The sequence below is a fragment of the Ixodes scapularis genome, unplaced genomic scaffold, assembly GCF_016920785.2.
Source record: "Ixodes scapularis isolate PalLabHiFi unplaced genomic scaffold, ASM1692078v2 PGA_scaffold2__306_contigs__length_199485367, whole genome shotgun sequence".
Classification (NCBI taxonomy): Eukaryota; Metazoa; Arthropoda; class Arachnida; order Ixodida; family Ixodidae; genus Ixodes; species Ixodes scapularis.
In genome coordinates, this window is record NW_024609857.1 from 97515161 (window position 1) to 97539618 (window position 24458).

Here is a 24458-nt window from a genome sequence, read left to right on the forward strand (position 1 = left end):
TCCTCTTGTGTGTTTCTTTCGTTTTAAGTCAATGGAAATGTTCTTCGGCGCCTCTTTTATAGCGTACGCCTCCACGATCTCGCGCCCGTAGCGGTTCTTGATGGCCCCCAAAACACGCGCGGACGGGAACTCGGGGGCACATGGAGCGCAAACCTTGAGGTGATGGACCATGGGGTGTTGGGAGCAGGGGCGGATTTAGAGGGGGGGTCCGGATGTCCTGACCCCCCTCTTGAATTCTGCATGTGTAAAATTTAGGGCGTGAAACGAGGGAGAGGGGGGGGGGGGTCCTAAACATGTGGTGCGCTGACCAACACCTGACCCCCCCCTCAGGAAATTCCTGCATCCGCCCCTGGTTGGGAGTCCTCGTCGTTTTTTTTTCTATTTCTCTCCTATGTTCGCGCAGGTGGCAGTTGAGGCCGCGCCAAGAGGCACGCGGCCCCTTTCGTTCCCTGCGCGGTCGGACGGGTGTATTCCGTGCCCTTCTCGTGCGGGGCAGAGTACATCGTACAGACGGGCCGCTGCCTCAACGACCGCCTGCGCGAACATGAGAGAGAAATAGAAAGAAACGAGGGGGACTCCCAACACCCCATGGTCCATCACCTCAAGGTTTGCGCTCCATGTGCCCCCGAGTTCCCGTCCGCGCGTGTTCTGGGGGCCAACAAGAACCGCTACGGGCGCGAGATCGTGGAGGCGTACCCCATAAAAGAGGCGCCGAAGAACATTTCCTCGGCCTCGCTGTCGCTGTCGGAGAGAGAGGTGACATTCCTTAGACCGGAGTTGCCGTCCTTGGCGGGCCGGGCGAGTGGTCCCTACTCCTGAGAGGGAAATCGGGATGCCTCCTTCCTCCCCCTCCTTCCCGCTGTCTCTGCGCTTTACTTTCCCCGAGTTTTCTCCCGGGGCCTTGTCTTGTCCGCCCCCTTCCCCTTCCCCCTCCTTTTAACTTTCCCTCTCCTGTAGTGGAACTCCGAAGGAGAAGCGTCCGGCAATAAATCATTTGTTTGTTGAAAATTGAAAGATGGTGTTCTCCCGTCCCCTGTCTTTACGAATAGTAAAGTGTTTTTGTTTAAATTCTTAGTTTTGGCGCGGTTTGTTCCTGAAGTATTTTCCGGAATATAGTGTGTGCTTAAGCTACACTAGGTGGCGCAAGCTGCCACATATACACCATTAACCATCGGTTCAGCCATCTATCCACCCACAGCCTTCACCCACTTATCGTTCCTTTGTTCTGTTTGGCGCGTTACTTGCGGTGGTGACGAATGACGGTTGGCGAGTTTACCGAGTTGACGAGCCAAACGAATGTCAGTATTTTCGCGCCTAGCTGCTCGCGTGGCTTTAGCAGCGTTCGACAATGCCGCCCGTGCGGTGTCTGGTCACCGTGCCTCACCTACAGGCTGCCAGGTCTTTCAAGCTCGAGGATGGATCGGTAAACTCTTTGAAACATGCGGTGGCTACGTGCCCCGTTCTTGGGAACTCCATCAAACTGTCTTCTGTCAGGTTTCAGGCAAGTGCCTCGTTTCTGTTGACATTTTCCCCGTGCTCGAACTGTAGCAGGTCACAGTAAGCTAAGTAAACGAAGGATAGAGAAGACACCGAACTGCGAAGCTGTGAACCACCTAATCCAGAAAAAAATATCGAAGTGATAAGATTTTAACCGCCTAAACCACCGTCATCTTCGAATCTATCTTGGAAAGGGTACATGTTATATGAGGAAATGACGTTTTAGCGCGAAGAGTAAAGTATAGACCGCATGAAAGCGATTTGGCGAGTGACGAGGCAAGCGTCGGTGAACCCGCTTCGCTGTCGCTCGGTCACTCGCGCGACGAGGCAATCCGCATGAAAGCAACGGGAGCAAGCGACATTGTAATCCAAAAGGAAGTGTCTAGAGTTCCGTCCAGGCGGAACGATGGTCGCCACTAAAGTAACGTCCAAGTTGGGTCTCGTATAAAGCAAATGTTGAAGGCTAGTTTCTGAAGGAGTAAAGCTATACGCACTCCGGAGTGCGCTTCGGACGGAAATGGCTACACGCACTCTGCGGAGAGCTCATGCCGCTCGGGTCACCCTTTTCGAATGGCACGTGTATCGCTGGGGAGCCCGCCTGCGTTCCCCCCGCTTCGCGGCGACAGTGTGAGGCTGCTAATTACAAAACGTAACCAGTACACGCCGCTTCGCGGCGTCCAGCCGGCAACTTAAGCCCCGCTGTCCCCGATCGCATCAGGAAAGGGAGTCCCGTACCATTTAGTTTTGCGAAGTTTCGTCGGCAACGAATCTTTTAGTGTTCACCGGGAAAAAAAAAAAAAAAAAAAAGTAAATATTGCCAAATGCTTTGACAAAACAAAATGTTTGAGAAAACGAAACAAAAAGAAAGTGGGACCACCGCGGATCGAACCCACGTCCACTAGCGTACGAAGCTGACACCTTAACCACTACGCTATGCCACCGCTTAAAAGAATGAGTTGTTGTGACTATTCCTTTTATATGAGACTAGCGGAGTGCGTATAGCCATTTCCGTTTGAAGTGCACTCCGGAGTCCGTAGGCTTTATCCTTTCTGAAGTGGTGGTGTAGTGTAGTGGAAAGGTGTCTGCCTTACACGCAGCGGGCCCGGGTTCGAACCGCAGTGTGGGTTTACTTCTTTTTTTTTCTTCTCGATTTTTTTTTTGTCGGTATTTACATTTCTCTTTTACAATTATCTCTGAAAGACATGAAGGCATGTTGTCGACGAAACTTCGCTGAACTAAATGGCCGGAGGTGCAATAGGGCATAGCGGGTTTGGGTTGCTGGCTGGGCGGCGTGTACGGAGGGCTAAGTGGGTTAATAGGGAGTTTTCATAGACCGTTTTCGCCGTCCCGCAATGCCCTACGCAGCTTGCTATGATGTCGGAACTCTACAGTCAAGGGCATGGGCGCACAGGCGCAGTAGCGGCTTCTTCGTTGCAGAGGGCTTAGCGGTGAACGAAACATGGTCTACGAAAACTCCCTCTTAGTTTTGTAATTAGCAGCCGCATACTGTCGCCGCGAAGCGGCGTGAATGCAGGGGAGGGGGGGGGGGGGTGTTAACGAGCCCCCCAATGATACACGCGCCGTCGGAAAAGGGTGACCCAAATGGCACGAGCTCTAGCTCCGCGTTCCAGACGGAACTCTAGTAGCAGCTATCGTTCCGTCTGGAACGCTAGCCACACCGTACGTCCAAATCGCCGCCTTCCCTAGGTTCACAGGGGCGAGAGAGGAGGGTGGGGGAGAAGGTTAGGCATATCCATTTCAGTGCTCTGTCTGGACGTAACGCTAGCCACAGCGTTGGACGTAACGCTAGACACCTCTTTTTTTTTTACTTTTTTTTTGTAGGGCATTTGACAATATTTACAGTAAGCTCTCCACGTCGTGCGTATGGCCATTTCCGGTCAACGTGCACGAGCTCGTGCCTATAGCCTTTACTCTTCATTGAATAGGACTGATTTGAGCCAGCACATATGAGAACTGAAAAGAAGCTAAGTGCCTCTGGAGCTGATTTACTAACTATATAAAAATATTTTTGGGTTAGATATATGTGAAGCTAGTCCATGCGCATACATTTTACAGATGCTGGATTTGGTATTTGAAGAATACACTGACCTTGCTGCGGACGACGAAATACATGACATGGCTAAAATCACTCTCCTGCCCATTGTAACTGTCCCAGAGGGTGGGCCAGGCTCATCTTCCACTCAGGTATTTGGTTTTGCAACAAGTTCAAGGTATATCAAGCATTAATGAAAAAAAAAAAAAAAGAAACGGTTTATTACTAGGAATATAATCACAACTGTGATAGGCTGTGTCTATACGAGCGTTTTTTTAATTTTTTATTCTTTAAAAATTTTTTAATGGTGATAGCTATGTTAATGCCGCCTTCACTGTATGTTTGTGGAGCTTGGTGCCTGATTATGATTGGTAGAAAAGCGTCCTGTCACTTCTGTACGTCCGTCACTATCCAGCAAGTGTGACGCCGGCGCCTCCAGCAGACACGCTGTCTGTCGAGATAGTGGCGAAGGGCATGAAACACGGGCGTCACTTTTTTTTTTGCATCATAATCAGGTGCACCTTTCAGCGTGTGGTTTTGAGTTAAGCAAAAAAAGGAAAAATTAACAGATGAATATCTCAAAGCCTGTTGCTTTTTCGGGAACCGTGTCAATTGGGTTGGCTTTTATTAATGGCCACCTTTAAAACTACAATAGACCCTTTCCGGAATTCAGTCTGGCCACTTTGATCACTATCATCATCATCTGAAAACGCCATATGTGCTACACTAATGGCGGACTTCTGTTTACTGATGAAGGAAGTTGAAGATGCTCCTGAGCATCTTCATCTTCAGACCCTCAGGAGTCAGGGCCTGAGGACATTGCAGAGGGGAGTGTGTTACAAGGAGACATCAAAAGCAAACAAACAACAATCAAAAGCAAACAAACGACAATCTTAAGAATGAAAAAAATACATAATAATGAAATGCTAAAAGTTAACACTGTTAAGGCATCGTTTAGAAGCGATGGAATCGGATATGGATGCCACAGATGCTGGAAGGTGATTCCATAAGACCGTCGTCTGAGGTATAAATAAATTATAAAAAGTTGTAGTGTTACATTGAGGAATGCCCATCTGTGGATGGTCAAGAAATTATGATATGTAAAGAGGTGTCAGTAACTTGTCACATAGCAGAGGATTATAGTAATAAATTTTGTGGAACAGACACACTGTTAAGATTTCCACGTAATGCAAGGTTAGGTAGGTTCAAACTTATTTTCATTGATGTTACACTGGCAGTGCAGTGATAATTAGCAAGGATGAAACAAACAGATCTGTTCTGAATTGCTTCAAAAGCCAATATCAACACGTTAATGCCAGGGTTCCCAATTCAAGAGGCATATTCCAGCTTAGAGCGCACGAGCGTTTTGTAAAGAAGCACCTTGAGAGATAAGGGAACTGATGAGAAGTTCAGTGTGATTGTTCGCCTGCACTCAAGCACGTAGACCAAAGTATAGGGTGGTCCAAGTCACCAGGATCGATATAAAATGGATCATAGAAATCGACACCTGCACGTAGCAATCTAGACTTTTTGTCAGAGGTGTATTTCACATGTCGCTTTCCTTTTGTAAAATTAGAAAGCGTAGCTCTCTTTCTGTAAAAAATAAGGCCAAGAAACTTGCCAGGGTCTACGGCGGACAGTGACGCAGACGACAGGGGTCTAGTAGCAAGGTGTGTTTGGCGTTCGTATAGATTGATGGGCTACCTCCTTACTGCGACGGCTTGCGACCAAGGTTTTATAAAATGAAGATAATCTTTTTCAAATGTACCTTCGGTTAAAAAATAAATGCGGGCAATAAAAGCAGAACTTAAAGTAAAAAAAAATGTGTCTGCATAACGACAGCGCTTTTGCTGCCAACGTGTCGTCTGCTAGCTTTAGCTGGTCGGCTGCACCGTCGGACGCTGCTCCCGATGCCATCTATGAATACGATCGCCAAACACGCCCTGCTACTGGGCTTGGTCGTCTGGGTCGTTGCCTGCCGTTAACCCTGGCAATTTTCTTGGTCCTATTTTTTGTAATTTTACAAAAAAAAATTGACCCGTGAAATAGATCTTTGACGAAAGGTTTAGATTGCTACGTGCAGGCGCCTGTTTTTATGGTCCATTTTAGATCGATCCTGGTGACTTGGACCACCCTATATATAGAGTATTGTATCGGGCACATAGGGTTTTGTCGAGGGGGGGGGACCGCCCATGTCAAAATGGCATAGATGGGGGAGGGGGAGCGGGCAGGGAGAGGAGGTCCCAGCAAAACTGAGGATTTGGGGCTATGTGCTCGTATTGTATATGCAAGTACAGTTGCTGGTGGTGTGAGCTGGAATATGCAAGCGGTGACCGGGCTGCGCAGACCACATAGCCGCAGCAAGTGACTGGCCACAGCCTGGTCGTCACTCATGCTTTCCTGCTTATATCGCTTGCTAATGTATGTATCGAGGTCCTCGTTAGATAAACTTTGTTTCGTGTTAGTACTGGATACCAGAGCAGTTTGAGTGTTGCATTAGAAGGAGGGGGCCAGTCAGGGCCATGTCTTTTTCAAAGTGATATGGCTTGCATGCTCTACTGGACGGTGTTGCACTGTACTCCGCATATTATTCTTAGCATTGAACAGCATCTCTGTTTGACACTATGTGAAATTGCATGCTGTGCATGTTTGCATCTACCGAAGAGCTTAAGCTTCAAATTCGGGCTCAGATTATGAGCCACGAACCAAGAATACGGTGCCGAATTTCTGTATTATTGAAGACGAGCGTATTGGTGAAGGTTCATATCCACACACGAAAGGATAAGAAACGGAAGGTGGACAGGGCCGAAATAGGACCTCTGGAAAGATATCTTGGTTTGTTCTTGTCCACTGCGTTTTTTATTCTTTCATGTGTGCATATGAAAATTTTGTACATTACGATTTATACTGAATTCCTGAAACGGCGAGCATCTAGCGGCATTTATTAGTAATAAATACACCAAACCTTACTTATAGCATGTAAAGTACAAACCGTTATATCATTAAAACAGCCTGCTGGGGTCCTTAACACAAATCCAGTAACTTTACACTGCAGGGATTTCCTTTCGTTTTAGGAGGAGGCTTCATTGGAGACGGTGCGCACTGAAAACTGTGAAACCGCCCAAAGAGAGAGCTTGCCAGATGAAACTTCTCCAGATGACTCCTCTCCAGATGTACCATTGGTAGGCATCGAGCCCTTTGAGCTGTAAGTGTGTTTTAATGGTTGCGACTATAGAGGCTATGTTGTGATACAAGGCAGCCTCGAAATGCTTCTATTCCGCTGTCACTATAGAACGGCGGACAAAGTGGCATCAATGGAAACGCTCATACCAGCTGCACTAGCGTCTCACCGGGTGCCTACCGTACATGTGCGCTTTGCTTAGGGTGGTGACATCTAGCCATTTTGGTTCGCGTCTTTTTATTTATTGTTTGCTTGGATCACATGTCGGCTAGTAGCTTTACCTGCGCGGTGCCGTTTTGTTTCATCTACTTCTTTGACGCATCTCACGTACATGGACCATTGTGTTCTGCTGCGTTCCCTGGGCAATGGAGGAACCAGGCACGTATCCAGGGGGGCCCATGGGGCCCGGCCCCCTCCCCCCCCCCCCCAATATCTTCCATTTTGCTGGGGCCTCCTCTCCCTCCTCCCCCTCATACAGCATTTGGCCTCTGCCCCCCCCCCCCCTCCCTCCCTCCCTCCCTCCCTCTTCCGAAACAAGACCCTGGCTAAGTGCCTGGGAGGAACACGGGCGCTTCACAAGACTGATACACGCATGTGTCCTCACCACATGCAGTTTATTCAGGGAACACAGAGCTGATAGCTCAGGTGGTAAAGCACTTGGCTCACACACAGTAGGCCCATAGTTCGATCCCTGGCAGCGGCAAAGTGTAACAAATGTTTTAGAGCATTCATCAATATCGACGACGGTTTCTCTACACCATCATTTCAAAGGGGGGTGAAGAGCCCATAACAGCTATCGCTTTAAAATGAGGTTGAGAAAAAGCATGTGAGACGCCTATAACATATTTATTGTATTTCTGTTTTTTTTTTTATATGCTTCTACATAGCAACATTTTTTTTCTTTTTTTTTTAATAATCATTTTCTTATAAAATAATTGCACTATTTTTAGGCCTTCGTGTTCAGACGACGATGGGAACACCTTCATTTTCCCCAAGCTTGGAGCTCTCCATGATACGATCATCTCTGGCAAACCTCTGACATCTTCATCATTCCGAAAGATTGTGGAGCTCCTCTTTCGTGCAATGGTGAAGATAACAATGTAAGTAAGGTGGTCTCAAAATTCGGACTTATTCCTAGCTTCATCATTTCCAGTTCCTTTCATGGGTGACTTCTTTGTGGGCACCGGTCAACCTTTGTCTTGCTGTATCTTTCTGTATCCAGCTAAACCTATGTCTTAAATCACAGTATCGAAGCAGGTGAAACTGATTTTTGCAATATATTTGAAGTGGGTTTAATCCCTCTAACCCTCCTTGTATACAAAAAAAAAAAAAGTAATTCGGAAAAAAAGCTAGGTTGCTTCTTTCTGGTCCTTATCTTGCCAAATTTTGTGCAGTGGTAAACATAGTAGATTGATGGCTTATTTGCGTTGTTTCACAAGTGCATCTTTGTGCTGAATTTTAGGCTTCTTGGTCGAGACCGCTGCGCCAAAAATGAAATTAGTCAGTTCAGGCTAGAGAAATGTTTGGTTAGTTAGGTCACTTCTTGTCATTTGCTAGAAGCAATCCATGCCCTCGCTGTATTTACAGGTGTATGTGTTGCTGGTGTGTAAAATTAATGGAAGCTTTAAGTAACTTGCTCGTTTTCCTTCAATAGGACAACATGTCTCTTTGTCGAAATTCATATTACAAGAATTTGCTAAGCGGAAAATGTGTAGATATTCCTTTTTTTTTTAAATATCTGAAAATTTGGTGCGACTAGTTATAATCGATTGGGGGTCATTGGCATGTTTAAAACATTGATGCACTGTGTACCATCTGAACAATACCTTGCATCTTCCTCGCGTAGGCTCAGTCTGCATACGGGACCTATTGATTCACAATGTGGGTTATAATATTAGAGATTGTTGAGCCATAAGAATGGGCACGACTTTTCTGCAGGTTCCCATCTCAGCACTTTTACTCCAAGGTCACTCAGCTACTAACTGACAAGTACCCTCAGCTCCAAGATGTTATAGGAACTGGATCAGTAAGCACATTTCTTTTGCACGTTTATAATAATAGCTGCGATCAATTCTTAGCATTGGTGCTTCTATACATCTTTCCAAAAAACGCTCCTAGGCCGCCGCCATGTTGCTGATGCTGATGCAGCTGGCCCTCTATCAGCTAGAAATTTTCTGCCACCCTCTTGGACTGTGAACACCCGCTCAGTGCGGTTCTCTACCTGTTTTGGCGGTTTTGCATTCAACGTTTTCTCGCCCCTCTTGAAAGTTCCCACTTAATTTTTTTTATGAGTGCTGCATACCCTTTCTGTGTTATCTTCCATTGTGATATATAAGACTGGTAAGTGCCTGCCATTCAAGCTTTTCTGCTCGACATTCATGGGAAACGAAGGAAGTGATGGACGTCGAACTGCCCTCAACGCGATTTTGCAAACATTCTTCTCCCCCCTCCCAGAGATAATCCGCATAGAATCCTCGGTCATCTCCAAAAATAGTTGTCTGGGTTGGGGTGGGAAACGGGTCAGTCGCGTTTGTTCCTTTACCTTGGTGCTTTAGTGAAAAAGAAAGCTCTCCCCAGCTCAAAGGTGAAAAGAGTATAGCTGGACGCCATAATTTCATTCCTTGGCGCAGGAACGATTCCCTTGGTAGGCTCCCAATAACTGATATCGCAGCAAAAATGCTATGGCTGGACCTAAATTTAAATTTAGATAGTTGTTCAAGCTGTGGTATTTCTTTATTTTACAGGACTCGTGGAGAGTAGCACTGCGGTACAAGTTCAAAAATGAAAGACGTCGCCTCTCAGACGACGTCCGGGTTGCTGAAAACCGTGCAAAATTTGGATCAAAAAGACCAAATGATGGAGGTGCAGCCACACAGCTGAAGCGGCAAAAAAAGATTAAGCTGGTGAGGGGCAATGTTTAAACTTTCCGGGATAAACTTGGAAGATCAAAAATTGCTGATGTGGTTCGGATGCGGATATCGTGTCTGCATAGTGGATGATCAAATTGTTATCTACGCATGGTTTTCTTTCTACTCATCAGTGTCTGCCTTAGAAATCAACGAAACGCTTCCATCAATCAGATAACGCGAATCGGGAAAACTACAATGGTTTATCCCGTCTCCGCGAGTAGGTGGAAGCATGAAATGCTTTCGAGTGGAAAGGATTCGGAAAGATGATGATGGCAGGGAGCTCGATTCATTCCGATTCGATGGTTGGCACTCACTGGAAGCTCACCTGAGATTGGAGCTCACCTGGAAGCTCTCAAGATCCCAGGCGAGCTTCCATTAAGTGTCAATCAGTGATTTGGAACCAGTGGAGCCTCCTGCAATCGTCCTTCTTCTTGGGTCCTTGTCTCACAATGTCCATAAGATCTGAGAACATGCAGCACTCTAATGAGCAGAAAGAGTACTACCCTTGTCGCACTATGGTTTTCGAGATCACTGGCACGTAAAGCTCCTTGCACATCGCCAAAGAGCTTTGCACATGAGCAATCTTCAAGACTTCGTTAACACTACAATTTCTTCCTGTTGTGCGACGGCCATGTTCAGTAGCATACTTGAAAACCTTAATCTTCAAACCGCATGTTAGCTAATGTATGAAACCATCGTGGAAACCCCACGATCGTGCTGTTGGGGCAACCATAAGCTATAGACATTTGCAGAAAAAGCTCTCTGGCCGCCGCCATTTTGCGAACCAAGCGGCCCCTACCAGCCATAAATTTCTGCCACCTGCCTGAGCTGTGGAAACCCGGTCAGCATGACTCCCCAGCTGCATTGTGCATTCAGAGTTCGCCAACTTTTCTTGGAAATTTTTACTTTATTTGCCTGTTTAGGATGCTTACCCTTTGTGTGCTATCGTGCACTGTGAGAACCAGGGAATACCAGGGCTCATAGCCTGCTCGGCCTTCGCAGGAAACAAACGAAGAGAGTGAACGTCAAGCAACTCGCGAGTCGTGACGGAGGCAGTTCGACATTCTTGAAGGATTATTTCCGTTGAGATAATCTCCAGAAAGCCTTCCCGACTTGTGTTCCGAGTCTTCGCGAAAAATAGCTGATAGGGTCGGGTCCGGAGTGTTTGCTTTGAAGCTGTGCAAAAAAGCAGCTCTCTTCTACATGTGCCCAAAACACGCCGGATTCCGTCTGATCGTCGTGAAGTTACTATCGTCGACACTGTTTATTGGATATGCTGTGTTATTTGAGACCTTTCTCAAATCCTGTTCGGATAACGCGGCATTGTGGGGTACGTACAATATATGTTGTTCGATTGATGAGACTCGTTGAATTTCATTTTGTGGGTGAGTAAATCTATGCAGTTTGAATATCCTGTGCGGTCAAATATTTTTGACGGTTAAGATCTTTGTAGATTGACAAGGCGGAGTGTATGGTGCCGTAAAAAGACCAACATAAAATAAAACAAACATCCCAGTTGCATTCGTTCTGTCGCTCACGGACTCACCAAAACAGCTTTCGTTGCTTTGTTTTTGTTCTCAAAAATAGTACAGAGCATTCTTAAAAACCCCGAGAAATTCTATTTGCCATAGAATACAAAAGAAAAATAGAACACGGCAATTTAGCCTCCACCAGCGCCCGAAAGTGTGCCCACGCAGGCTGCCACAGCCCACTGACGAGAAACTCCACAGCTCAGCGCAGTCTGGCAACACTGACTTATCCTCTCAAAACCAGGGATGCCTGCTGTAAATCGCTTCGTTCGAGACTGCCGCTTGAAAGGTCTATAGGCAACTTTCAAAAATCCTGCCATGCAACATTGCATGCGTTGCACGCTCGGAACAGTTGGCTGCGAAGCTGAGTGACATGGTTTCAGTCGAACAGGCGTTGTCTCTGCTTGCGCGACGAAACATGTGCAATCGCAAGTATGCTGAAGTTTCTCTCGCGTAAAACATCAACCAAGGCACCTGCAATTTTTTTGCTTAAAACCTGGCATGCTCGAAACCAATAAAATAGTGGCCAGTGTTTTTTTAATTGCTTGGCGACATTTATGGTATTTTACACTTGTGGGATGTCTCAGTTGTGAAAATGAAGTAGCGAGTTCCATTATGACACAATAATCATGGCAAATATCTGAAGCCGGAACTAAATGGCCCGCTAGTACCCGGAATTCATTTCTTGGCATCTCCTCACCAGGGGCCGCCCCGATTCGGAAAAAAGCTTATTGCAAAATGGCGGAAGGTTCATTTCTTCCCACGACCCCGGCTTGGCTTGGCCACCTGGAGATGGAGGTCGTTCCTTCCCATGATCGTCTAGCTGTTTATCGCTCAAAGTGGCGCATAAAAAAATTTGAACGTTCCCACCTCGTGATACAAAGTTGGGGGTGCATTTATTGAGCAAGGTGCAAGGAAATATGTTATATATTTTTATCTGGACTGTTTCCTTTTTTATATTGTGTGTTTTCTACTGTTTGTGCTCCCGTAGGGTAATGCCTTGGGCAATGTTAGGTCAAATGATTGAATTCAATTTTACCTTATCAGAAATTTTGGCATGCTAAGAGCATCAAGCACTAAAAAGGTAGTCAGTTGTTGTCCTTCTGTTAATGAATATTCATGTCTAAATCGCGCCCTTTCGATCATGCCTCTCAAGAACATCACTGCTTCGGCTTTGGCTGGAGAGGACGAAGCCAGCCTGATCGCCCATGAGGAATGGCTTATACGAGAAGGACGAAAGGCAGCTCTTGATGAAAAAGGAATCCATGAAAGGATGACTCTCACTGCGAGGAAGAGGCTCTCTGACATGGCACAAATGGGCATTGATGCTGTTAGGACAAGGTACCCATACCTGATGGACTCTCAGCGAGTGAGTCATTGCTGCTACTCTTCCGCTTTATTGAATACGAAGGTGTTGTTGACTTTTTTTTTGTACTCTTGTTTGAATACAGAAACTCTTATTGAAGGGACACTGACAGGGTGTTTATGCTCGCCGATGTTTTTAGTTGTACATGGCTTATGAGAACCCAACTGCCCAGAACAGAATTTGAGGCTCAAAATTCAGTTTCTTTCCGCCCGAGGACCGCCACGAGAACTGGCCGGTTCGAGTTGCGCTCTCTCTCTTTGTGATCACGGGCTGTTTTCTAAGGTTTAGACACAACCACCAAATTTAATCAAAGTCGTGGGTCATTGAAGGCACACAGTCAATATTAAAAATAGCAAAAAGATGAAACCCTTTTTTTGTGACTTCTAAAAAGCTGTTAATAAGATTATTGAGGAAAAAAAAAGTTGCACAGAGAACCGGACGCATTCTGTGCATTTCCTCGTTCAATAGCCCTTTTGCGAAATCCCCCAAGCGCCCTGGCCCGCGCGCGAGGAATTGTGGAAGAGACTGTCCCTGGCCTGGCCACTCTGCCTTGAGATCGCATTGCCTCGTCGCTCGTCTCCTCATAATCTTGTTTTTTGATTTCATTACCTATTTTTATATGTTCAAGTGTATATTTATTGGTTCTAAGTGTTTCTATTTTCTTCTGTGCGCAGTATTTTTTGCATATATATAGTTTTTGTCTTTATTATGCCTTTTTCGACGGGAGTGCTGACGAACAACAGGCCGCTTCGCGTGTCGTTCTCCGGGTGAGTGTTATCGTTGCTACTGGTTCCTGTCGTGCTGTTAGCTGTTCATTTTGGTTCACTTGACCCGCGTGCAGTCGTGAGGAGCCGTTTATGAACACCCACGCAGATGTCATAGGGGTAGGCAGACTCTAAATCAAGAATTGCGACGCGAGAGCAGAGTGCGCTGTGATTTAGCCGCCCGCGCCTGCTCCGTTGACTCGCAGTGCAGCGTATGCCTTCGGGTGCCGCTTGCTTGACCAAGATACAGCAAGCTGCTTTGTCGCTGCGAACCATTTGTCCGAATGTTTGCAAAGCTGAGGCATATGCAACGCTGTGGCGTTTGACAACTGCGCGCTGCGGTGCGATCCCTTTGCAAATGCCGACGGCTCAATGTCGCGGCTTGAATGTGCCTATGGCATGCCTTCATAATCTTTCTTTTAAGCGGTTGTCATTTGCCAACGCCCTTTTTCAAGTGCAGAGATAAGTTGCCGCGAATCATTTGTCCGAATGCCTGCAAAGCCGTAGCACCGTTTGTCATATCCAACGCTGCGGTGCCTGACAAACTGCGCTCAGCGGCGCGAGCCCTTCGCAAGCGCCGGGCGGCCCAACATCGCGGCTTGTGTGCGCTTATAGTATGCCTTCTTAAACTACTTGCTAAGCGGTTGTCAGTTAAAAGCACCCCTTTTCAAGTGCAGAGGTGTGCTGTCTCCCAGGCAGTCATCTTGAAACTCGTAGTTCCTTCGATAATTTTATTTCTCTAGTCAAGATGTCAGCTCAAGGTATTTTATTTCTTTAGGTCACCTTCAGCAGTAACATGCCCTCATAGTACAGTTTGCTGTGTGCCAGGCTGTACAAACAGTACTGCCGGCGGACGGCATGTTTCCTGGCACTGCTTCCCAAAAGACAGCGTCCTGCGAAGCGTTTGGGTGAAGACAACTGCGTGCAGTTGTGAGGCGCTGCAAAGTTGGACATGCCGAACAGTGTTACGGTTTCGCAGGCATTCAGACAAATGATTCGTGACAGCAAAGCGGCGGGCTGTATCTTACTCAAGTAAGCGGTATTGAAGGCACATGCTACAGTGCCAGTCAACTAAGCGACGCGAGAGCCGAGTGCGATTGAGCCACCTGCACTCGCTTTGTTGACTCGCACCGCACTCGGCTCTCGCGTCGTGATTGTTGATTCAGAGCTCTGCCTACCCCTATGACATGGGTGCGGGTGTTCATAAACGGCTCCTCTCGACTACACCTGGGTCAAATGAACCAATAATGAACAGCTAACAGCACGATAGGAATCAGTAGCAATGGTAGTACTCACCCGCGGAACGACACGCGAAGCGGCGTGTGCAGAAGAGAATAGAAACATTTATAAGCAATAAAAAATACAGTGGTACAGATAAAAATAGGTAATGGAAATGAAAAACCGGATTAAGAGGAGACAGGCGACAAGGCAATGCGATTTCAAGGCAGAGCAGCCAAGCGAGGGAGCCTGTTGAGTGTTAGCAACATCCTAGCTAATGCAGCGACCAACGACTTAGTTGGAAGCTATGGTTCACAGGCCAGGTTTGGAGATCCTATCAACTCTATGCCATACTGCATGAAAAGGACTCGAGGGTCCGAAAGAAAAGAGTAAGAGATTGCATGTGAAGAAGAAGGTTTGATATTTCATCAGCGTGATGTCTGTAGTACCAATTATTTCTCTGCACTCTTGCAAGACTTTCTTGGCAAGTCAATAGACATATTAAGAACTTCAGAAGCAAAGGAAAGTTAAAAAAAATAATGTTACTAAAAAAAGAAACTTGCGTATTGTGTGTTCGTATGTTTGTTCCTAAAGCCCTTCCCACACCTTCAAGTTGTGGTAAATGGGGGATTCGGCCAACTCGCTGAAAGCCGACTCATCGACAGTCAATTCGTAGTATAGGCCAATTTGTTGTAGGACAATTCATCAAAAGGCAACTTGTCGAAAGGCAACCTGGGACTGTCATTTAACCCATTCGAGGCCGATTCCTCGAATGGGTTAAATGACGGTCCCAGGTAAAAGTTCATGGTTCCTTGTTATCTTTTGATCTAAATTTTTATTTGTGTTTGGACTAGGGACAGCGGTCTTTTTAGGTTTTAGGACAGTACCTTGAGACAAGTTTAGAAATGTAAATTTCGGGATTGTCCTTTTGCTAGTTTTCTTTATTACTTTTTGTAATGAGCCGCTGCGGACTGTTGCCGCGAAGCAGCGTGGACGGGTAGGCCAAGCAAACTCACACGTGCCACAGTGATGCACACGCGACGTAGTAACTGTCCCCCACTGCACCGTGAAAGTGGAGAAAGCTGCAAGTTGTTATCTTCGACAAGAAAGAGCGCACTGGATGTTTATTACGATACGGCGATATTACGCATTACTATAGGGCAGGATTTGCTTTAACATTTCAGGACAAAATTATATATTATGGCTTTGAAACAGCGGCGACCAGTTGGCGTCTTCGACTAATTTTTCTTCGACGATTTGCCTTATGACGATTCGGCCTATTCGACAAATGGGCTGCTGACGAGTTTACCGTCGATGAGTTGGCTTTCGGTGAGTTGGCCTAGACTCGGTAAATGGTAGTGCCAGTAAAATCTGAATTTAGGCGTTGTTTCTTGTTTCCCTTATTTAAATTAATGAACAAGTGCCAATTTCTTTGTAAATTTTATTAAAGAAATGCCGTGGCATATTTCCTGAACTTTCAATTTTTATATTTTCTTTTGTGAAGTTCGCTAAAGATTTCGAGAGGCTCACGAAGATGAACCTGGCCGACAAAGTCGCAAAAGGGATTGACAAGATCGTTCTGTTGGCCACAAAGAAGGCGATCGACTGCCAGGAGCATGTCCTACTTACACTGCAAGCAGCACCGCACATGGATCTGGGGAGGCTCAGGACACGGCGTGAGTACAGTAAGAAAACCGCTGCGCAAGGGAGGCTTTTCGACCAAGCGATAAAATACCACCATTCAATGCATGCATGGGAAAAGATAGTAAAAAAACAAACAAAAAACTTTCAGTCTTTCTCTTTTGTTGAGGAAGGAAGACTAGCGGAGCTGCACTATGGTGGGAATGAAGTAATGGCCGATCGCTAGTCGGCAAGCCAGAGTGGAAAGGTTGCGGCCATCTATGATGGTTGCTGCCGTCTCCTATATATGGCGGTAGCTGTCCAGAGTTCTGTGTCATCGGGTTATTTGAGGACTGACACGACCCTGGGGAAACTAGCCGCTAACAGCTCCACTGTAAAAAAAATAACCGAGTTTATGTGTGCAACCACGTTGGCGCATTGCTCGGCTGAGAAGTAAGCGAAACTATAGCTTTCAAAATGCGGCCTTTAGGGTGGGCTGCTTTGTGCTGGCCTCCCCTGTATTGAAAGATGGAACGTGACTGGCACTCTCGCTATCAGCGCGCTCGGAAACAATAGTGCTACGTGCTGCAATTTTGCCGCTCTGGTCGTTGGTCGCTCGTGCTAATCTTTTTCTGCTGCAGCTGTACATGCGCAGCGCCTTGGCAGAGGAGAACCCTCTGCCAAGGTGCAGGCAGCGTGGTGGAGGGCCGTAGAGGACAGACATTTGGGCTGCACACCAGTGTATGGGGAATAACTTTGGGAGTTTGTATCATACTCCCAAGGTTATTTCCCCGTGGTGATTTGAATTGTTTCATACCATTTGGTGACATGTCCAATGGCTTATCTATAATATTATGTTGCACCCATTTAGGTCGTTCTGGTGTGTTGCCTTCTTTTCTTTTAGTGGGGACAGGCTTGGCCAAGTGAACATCTTAGTATTTGTCTGAAGTTCCCTCATTGTCACTGATCCTACTGGAAGATAAGCAGAACAATGCATACATTTTTTTTCTGAAACCGTCCAGGACACGTGCAACGAAGAGTACAAAAATGTATTTGATATCTTGCACAAATGTTGTTGGTGTTTTTCAGACATCCTGACTGTTGCAACTCTGCGCATTTTGGCACTGAACGTCAAGGAGTCAACATCACTGCCCCTAATGTTCGTGCAAGAAGATGTAAGTTATTTCACTATATTTTTGCGAAAGTTGATGCTAGCAAGAACAAAGTTCCAGCCTACCTTCAATGTAGCAGGGTTAAATAAATGCTAACTAAAGAGGTTTTTTTGTTGTTTTTTGTGGGTAGAGTGTTCGTTTTTTTTTTGTTTTCACGGTATGTTTTTTCATAGTGCCCGCAGGGGCTAGAATTGGAGCCTTCTGAATACATATTAGTGACCATGTTGATGTCAAAGGAAACAAACATGTGAAATGCACATGAATACAAGTCCTGAAAAACCAATGAAGGCTGGAAGGCGGCAGGCATGCTGATCTTTCTAGGGTTTTCAATACAGAGACAGTGTAGCGTGTTAACTGGCTTCCAACAGTTCAATAGCAGCTTGTTCACCTGGCCCCTTTTGTTAATGGGGTGTCCCAAACATTAGGCCCACCAGGCCCCAAATACTTCTGTAACGCTCAAGAGATAATGGCCACCTAAATTACAGAGATATAAAGTAAAAATTTGAGGCGAACCAAGTTTCGGGTACAATGGCTGAAACGCCAAAAACCTAATAGTCTGGCTTCCAAAACACAGCCATGCTCAACGTGCCTCATGCTGGATTTTCACTGCTCCGGTTGGTGTTCGGACGGGAGAGATATGGCCAGCGACTGCACATAAAATGTAAATGTAGCTCGTGAAAATTAATTTATACAACTACATACGAGACATTGTTATGTTTGCTGTTTTCTGGAACCTTCATCTTTGGGTTTTTTTAGTGTAGAGGAGGAAGCAAAAAAATTAACATTGGCCAACGAACAAATAATAGCATGTACCGTTATGGTCAGTCGGTAGCCCTGTACGGTTCATAAATGCGGGGTGGCGAGGTAAGCAGGGTGCGTCCGTGGCAGACATAGATTGTAGCACCTGAGCTGCCTGCCTTCTGTCGGTGTTTGCCCCCTTTTTTCTCCTTGAAACTTGTCTGCCCTTGGCTATGTTCGCTGATACCGATAAGAACCCATTATTGCACCCAATGAGCGCTGACGACCGATGACACTGCCTGACAAAGCGCGTCTGCGCAAACATCCCTGCTTTTTGTCTTCTCTTCCTTCTGCACGTATTGTTTCTCATCTGTGCATTTGTTGGTGTCCTCTTATCCAAACAATAACCTCAAATGTACACAGGAAGGCTGCTGTCCGCATAAAGAAACCAGGCCACTGTAAAAGTGAGATGTGATAGCAAAGCAAAAAATCACTCTCATGGTGAAAACGAACCAGTGATGCGTCAGATTTTTGGCGTGACTTTTATTTTTTTTATCTCCAGACCTGTACTCATTTCCAACAATAAATAAGTCTAGCAGCGTATCATAATGCATCGGAAAAGTATCTCACTATTGAAATGCAAATAGGTTTCACAAATGCATCTTCATACTGAAATAGATACTAAAATATATCTCTAAGCTTATATCGCAATATTTTCATGTCGTGATGTTTCCCCAATTGTAATTCCTCATTCATTTTACATTGTTGCAGATGCCGGTTACTTATTTAAACATAAGCAATGCTCATGGCCTGAACTGGAGTGAATAATAGCAGTTGACAAGAGCAAACATGTTTTGGCCTTCTACATTAAAATATGTTGTGCCTTTTCCTTTTACCTAACGCAGGATGAAAACATCCCACCGACACCGTGTGTCCTGTACAGCGGGCAAGACTTAGAGGATGCAGACTTCTTTCACCTGGTTGTTGATCGTGAGAGGTTGTTCTCCGTTCCAAATGCCGAGGAGGGGCTGTGTATGTTGTTGGCAGCCTATTGGTTGTTCAGTATACAATATGAACGGAAGGCCTTCAACATGCTCGTCACTCTGGAGAGGCTTTTTCTCGGCATGAGCCACACAACTCCAAGGGCAGTGGTAATTAAATTTTTAAACAAAGTTTGCAGGCACGTGCATGGTTGAAGCAATGATTTGTGCTTCAACCACACGCGCATTAACTGCTTCGTTACGGTTCAGTTTGAGCTTTTTCTTTTTTTCTTTTTTTTTTTTTTACGGTGTTAGTTTGCAGGCTCTGTAAAAATGGATGTCCACCCACGGGACAGTGGGGCTTTACAGTTCAAGTAAGGAAAATGAACACATATTTTATTCAACATTTTATAAGTTAATTTTTACAAAATAGGTTTTGGGAAGAATAGCAAAACTGGAGTGATACCGGCAGAGAAATGAGGCTCATTTATTGGTACGAAAATCAAAGAAGCAGTGCCAGTCAGTTTCAGTGCAGAGGTAGATTTCACAGGACGTGCAATGGTGCTGAGTTTTCTTTGAGGAGCCAGGGTTCCTGCACTGTGTAGCATTCTTGACGTCTTCTTTCTTTGGCACGTGAAGTGCCTGCGCCGTCTGGACTGGCGAGTTCGGCAGTGGCTTGACTCTCTTGCGCGGAACCTGTGGCACCGCACAAACTTTCTAAAATGGCATCAGCCTGACTTGTTAGTCCTGAAAATCGAGCACAATCAATCAAACCAATTGTTTTCACTTCGCGAGTGTTTCAGATTGGTGCGAGCAAAACATGATCATCGCGAAATTCGTGTCATAAGTTTTGGGTCCCAGCGTCCACCCACGTAGACAGTTTGACAAGGGACTACTATAACCCTTGCTAATACTGTTGAAAATATTAAGCATTAGTGACCATCTGTGAACTTTCAAGAACTCTAGAAATATAAATTAACACAGCCTCCGTTTGTGTAAATCACATAAACTGATTACATACCTTGGCGTCGCCCGTAGAACATGCGAGTGCTGCAGGTCGCCATTTTTAACAGCAAGCAACAAGTTTTCAGTGCTGTTTGCTCAACACTCCTCCAGATGGCAGCACAGACTACGTCCATGACGGTGGACAGGCGTCCTTTTCTGTGTGCAACGAAGTTTTTTTTTTTTTTCTTCTTCTTACAATTCAAAACCCAATGTTTACACTGGTGGACGCAGGGTCTCAGGAGGTTATACAGGGTGTTTCACGAAAGGTGGACAAATTCAATATTGCAAAAACTGCTCGAAGGCTTGTGTCGTTTTGGCCCTGGGCTCGAGGCCTATTTAGGAAAACTTTTGAAGTCCGGGATAATTAGATTGTTAATTATTTTTGAGTAACTGACTTTTTAGTATTGTGTTTTAGGTTATGGTTTCAATTAGAAAATTGCTCAGCATCATTGAAAAACACTAGATCAACATATTACACAACAATAGAAGGCACGTGCAGCATCTTACGACTTTCTGAAAAACCTCACAAATGGGATAGGTTTTTAAGTTTCGGTTTGCTATTGGAGCGCATCTCGACCTCGACGGCACCATGCCCCGTGGAGAAATGGTGCAACCAGCCTCTGCTGCGTTGCGCAAGGACATCGCAGCAGAGGTTGCTTGCGCCATTTCTCCATGGGGCGCGGTGCAATCGGGGCCGAGATGTGCTCCAATTGCAAAACGAAACTTAAAAACCCGTCGAATTTGTACTGTTTTTCAGAAAGCCGTAAAATGCTGTGCACGCCTTCTGTTGTTGTGCAATATGTTGATCTAGTGTTTTTCAATGATGCTGAGCAATTTTCTAATTAAAACCATAACCTAAAACACAATATTAAAAAGTTAGTTACTCAAAAATAATTAACAATCTAATTATCCCGGACTTTAATCATTTTCCTAACTAGGCTCCTCGTCCAGGACCAGAATGACACAAGCCTTTTTTTTGTTGCGACCCATAGTTTTCGCAATATCGAATTTGTCCACTTTTCGTGAAACACCCTCTATGTGGATATTGCACTTTTCGCGACAGTATTATCAGGTTAATTTTTATTTTGCTTACAGAACAAATGATAGAATGTTTTATGGAGGCATGTTTTCTTTTTCTGTCTTTAAATGTATAACTTATGCCGACCTCCTGTAGGTGAGGTATAATTTATCTGTACGGGGGTTCCTCATTCCTAGTCACTTTCCAAAACTTTATAATTTTCTTTGAACTTGAGATTTCTGTGATATTTTTCATTACATGTTGGCAGATAGCATTGTTTATGTCAAGGAATGGCATACATTGTATTTTTTTTTCGTTTGTCTTTTAGGGCACAATAAATGTTCAATTTTACACATTCTAATTGATGTCATAATGAGCTTCACTTACTGAAATACTGCTGTGGTTCAGTCAAGGGCTAGACCGCCATGCTTCCAATTAGTAAATAGATATGCTTAAGGAGATGAGTGAAGTGTGTTTCCTGCAATCCTCTGAGACAAAACTTGGCACTTGATCTCCAAACAGGAAAGCTCCACATGCTTCATTTGTAAAAGCCCATTATGTTTATAACTATGGTTTAGCCGTGCAGTACGATGCTTGGGGCCACTGCTTGCTCACTTGAAGTTCGAGAAAGGGCGGCACCGGAAGCACTACCAGTTGCCCTCAGGCTTATGATGTGGCTTGCAAGTAGCTCTTTTGTATTACTTCATGAAGTGAGTTGCGTTCAATGTGACTCGTTCTTTCTTTATCATGTGCCTTGTATGTGATTTGGCAATACCCCCCAGGTGAAAAAAAGTAAATGTGTTTAGTAAACATGATAAGCTGAGAATCATGATAAGAATATCCAATACTTTATATGATTTTCGTACAATTTAGAATTTCTGATATGTGTATTGGACACATGCCTATAAAATTTTTACTAGGGCCTATGCTTCATTTCAGCTTTCGTCCGAGTGCGGCAGACGCTACCGGCCAATCCAGCATCGGCAGAGTGTCATGTGAGCTTGAACTCCACATAACCAAAACGTTGCATGATACTCTCCCGGCACTGGATTGGCTGGGGTGGCCCAGCATCCACTGGGCCACCCCAGGGGGCGCCCATTTTACGGCAAGCACCCTCTACCAGGGGTGTTTGGCAAGCACCCATTATAAAGGGTGTTTGCCTGAACACCCTAAGGGTGTTAGCCCTGGGACAAACTGGTGTACACCCTTAAGGGTGTAAAAACTTTTACTGTGCATGGCTACGCTGCCTTTCTCGGATTCCGTGCCCTGGGCAAAGTCAAGTGGCACCCGGTGTAGGTCGTCATCCTTGCCTTCGGGTTTCAGGGGTGGCGGGGGACGAGTGGGCTCGTTGCCCTCCGCTTCTTACGTCGGAGTGACGACCACCGGGGCTTGCGTTTTCGACGGTGGCTTCTGGGGTTGGACTGAGGTGCTCGCTGCTGTTCCAGCTTGGCCACGAGGCTCGAGGTCGACGTCGGTTTTGCCGGCTTCTCCCGCCACCGCTTCCGCCTCGTCCTGGTCCATGATGTGCTCCGCCAGATCGTCGTCCACCTTCGCGTGGGCCGCGTGGGCCGCGTCAGCGTACGTCTTCGCACATTCGCTTCGGGTGTGTCCGTAGCGTCGGCAGCCCTCACAGCGAGGTACGCGACATTCCTTCCGTATGTGTCCGGTCTTGCGGCAGCGAAGGCAGAGTGGCGCTCGTCCTGGTGCAAGAACCAGCGCCGAGCAGCCAGAGAGGCGGAGCTGATGAGGTAGGCGCTCGACGGTGACGTTCTCTTTCAGGGTTAGTCTCACAGTCCTCGTGGTTGACTGGACTCCCTCGAATCCACCTACGTGCCAGGTTTCTCTGGAGACTTCTTCGACTTTGCCGTAGGGCTCCAGGGCTTTTTTCACGCAGTCGTCTGGCATGTAGAACGGGATCCAGTGCAGCTTGAGACGCACTTCTACCCTGTCCGGGTCAATGATAACGCACCGCCTGCCTTTCACCTCGAAAGCTTTAGCGGCTGCTAACTTCTCTTTGGCAGCGGCAGATTTGAGCGTCACGAGCCACACGTGGTTCATCTGAAATGACCCGCACGCGGCTATCTCCTTGAGGACTCCTGCGTTTTCTAGTCCGGCCTGGAAGTCTTCAATTCTGTATGGTCTCGCTCCGATGTCGGCATGAAGGAAAACGGAGTTCAGGAGGTACTCGCCTGTCGGTATCGGGGGCATGACAATCCGATAAGGTTCGTTGCATCGTTCGTCCTTGTCGCCACGGCTATCAGCAGCCGTTGATACCGCTCCGACGGAGCTCATAGTGACGCGTCCGTTCGCTTCGCAAGCCGAACGACCTGCGCGCAGAGCTTCTCAGCTCTCGTGTCCCAAACACCACACTAATCCGAACACTACACCCGTGCTCTGCGTTTCCGTCTTTTATACTGGTCGTTTTGAACGTACGGAACTTTTCGGTGACTCCCTAAGCAATAAAAAATATTCCCAGCATGTTGATTTTTTCCCAGCAATGTCATACCTCTGAGAGTATTTTGAATGGTTCAGGGGATTAATCTCTTATTAAAAGGTAAACGCCCGATCATGCCGTAATTATTTGAAAGCCAATGAATCAAGCCGCTCCAATGCGGTTCGAAGCCATGAGTTTGTTTCCCCACACGGCACGTCGTAGCCTGCATTTCTATTGGTTTTTCTATTTGTGCTGTTCGCGCAAAGCTGCAATTGTCGTCTTGAATTAATTTCTGTAGAGCGGATATTCACTCAGCTGGAAGTGGTGCTTCACGGGCTGAGAAATCGCTTTTCGATCAACTTGAATGCAGTCAAAGCCGCGACTTGCGGCAGGTGTTCAGTGTACGGAGCTACGCCGTGGCGAGCCCGAAAACTTCTAGCGCTCATCCCAGCGCGCCACTTGGAGGGCGGTTTCTCCAGGAGCCGTAGAATATTTAAACAGCAAAATAAAGGGTAGCTTTTTTTTTTAGATTTTACCTACTATTGTTTTTTAATGCCGAAATTCCATACTGTAAATATAAGTACTTTCCGTCACGATTTCGTACTGTTCAGTCCTTGCCCCAAGCGCAATCGCTCTCGGGGACGAGGCAATTCCGACAGTCACATTGGCCACTGTACGATAGCGATAGGAGCTTCTACTGTTCAGACCAGCGTTCCAACATGACTATCCGCACGTTGATCGATTGCACGTAATCCCTCAAGTGGTATTAAACTTTTTAATGTAAAGCGGAATGTCAACCTGCGACACCCCGCCCCCTCCGATCACGGCCCGACCAACGGCATCAATGCCCGACAATTTACGATCTCATCTTGTTGTTACACCACTGATACGCGAACTCACGGTCACATCGGCGATAATTCCAATCTTCTGTTCACAACCCACAACACTGTTATCACGATGTTGCAGCTATGTTA

At 46.1% G+C, this 24458-nt stretch overlaps 3 protein-coding genes across 4 annotated transcripts; 2 read left to right on the forward strand and 1 right to left on the reverse strand.

The window, feature by feature from the left end:
* Positions 1 to 1136: 1136 nt before the first annotated feature.
* Positions 1137 to 8755, forward strand: LOC121836773. 2 transcript variants are annotated; one of them, XM_042291961.1, is made up of 4 exons: positions 1137 to 1501; positions 3574 to 3702; positions 6625 to 6755; positions 7682 to 8654. In XM_042291961.1, the coding sequence occupies exons 1-4, from the start codon at positions 1349 to 1351 to the stop codon at positions 7833 to 7835; spliced, it is 567 nt and encodes a 188-aa protein (XP_042147895.1). In that variant the 5' UTR covers positions 1137 to 1348; the 3' UTR covers positions 7836 to 8654. The 2 variants fall into 2 exon arrangements, with proteins under 2 accessions (XP_042147895.1, XP_042147896.1); XM_042291962.1 differs by lacking the exons at positions 6625 to 6755; positions 7682 to 8654 and adding an exon at positions 8670 to 8755.
* On the forward strand, positions 8654 to 19481 carry LOC120846490. The gene is made up of 6 exons (XM_042291963.1): positions 8654 to 8757; positions 9476 to 9634; positions 12326 to 12538; positions 16022 to 16193; positions 17227 to 17312; positions 18953 to 19481. Exons 3-6 carry the CDS (start codon positions 12443 to 12445, stop codon positions 19241 to 19243), a joined length of 645 nt encoding a protein of 214 aa, XP_042147897.1. The 5' UTR covers positions 8654 to 8757; positions 9476 to 9634; positions 12326 to 12442; the 3' UTR covers positions 19244 to 19481.
* A 9-nt stretch (positions 19482 to 19490) lies between these two features.
* Positions 19491 to 20166, reverse strand: LOC121836774. The gene is made up of 2 exons (XM_042291964.1): positions 20049 to 20166; positions 19491 to 19774 (listed from the first exon to the last, which is right to left on the reverse strand). Exons 1-2 carry the CDS (start codon positions 20164 to 20166, stop codon positions 19572 to 19574), a joined length of 321 nt encoding a protein of 106 aa, XP_042147898.1. The 3' UTR covers positions 19491 to 19571.
* Positions 20167 to 24458: the final 4292 nt, after the last annotated feature.

Excerpts from the sequence above, each read along its gene's own strand:
- LOC121836773 (XM_042291961.1), top strand. The coding sequence starts at position 1,349 with ATGCCGCCCGTGCGGTGTCTGGTCACCGTGCCTCACCTACAGGCTGCC. Across the intron at positions 1,502-3,573 it reads TGTCTTCTGTCAGGTTTCAG|ATGCTGGATTTGGTATTTGA; the intron begins GCAAGTGCCTCG and ends TACATTTTACAG. Across the intron at positions 3,703-6,624 it reads CAGGCTCATCTTCCACTCAG|GAGGAGGCTTCATTGGAGAC; the intron begins GTATTTGGTTTT and ends CTTTCGTTTTAG.
- LOC120846490 (XM_042291963.1), top strand. The coding sequence starts at position 12,443 with ATGACTCTCACTGCGAGGAAGAGGCTCTCTGACATGGCACAAATGGGC. Across the intron at positions 12,539-16,021 it reads ACCTGATGGACTCTCAGCGA|TTCGCTAAAGATTTCGAGAG; the intron begins GTGAGTCATTGC and ends TCTTTTGTGAAG. Across the intron at positions 17,313-18,952 it reads TAATGTTCGTGCAAGAAGAT|GATGAAAACATCCCACCGAC; the intron begins GTAAGTTATTTC and ends TACCTAACGCAG.
- LOC121836774 (XM_042291964.1), bottom strand. The coding sequence starts at position 20,166 with ATGGACGTAGTCTGTGCTGCCATCTGGAGGAGTGTTGAGCAAACAGCA. Across the intron at positions 19,775-20,048 it reads GTTCTACGGGCGACGCCAAG|GACTAACAAGTCAGGCTGAT; the intron begins GTATGTAATCAG and ends CTCGATTTTCAG.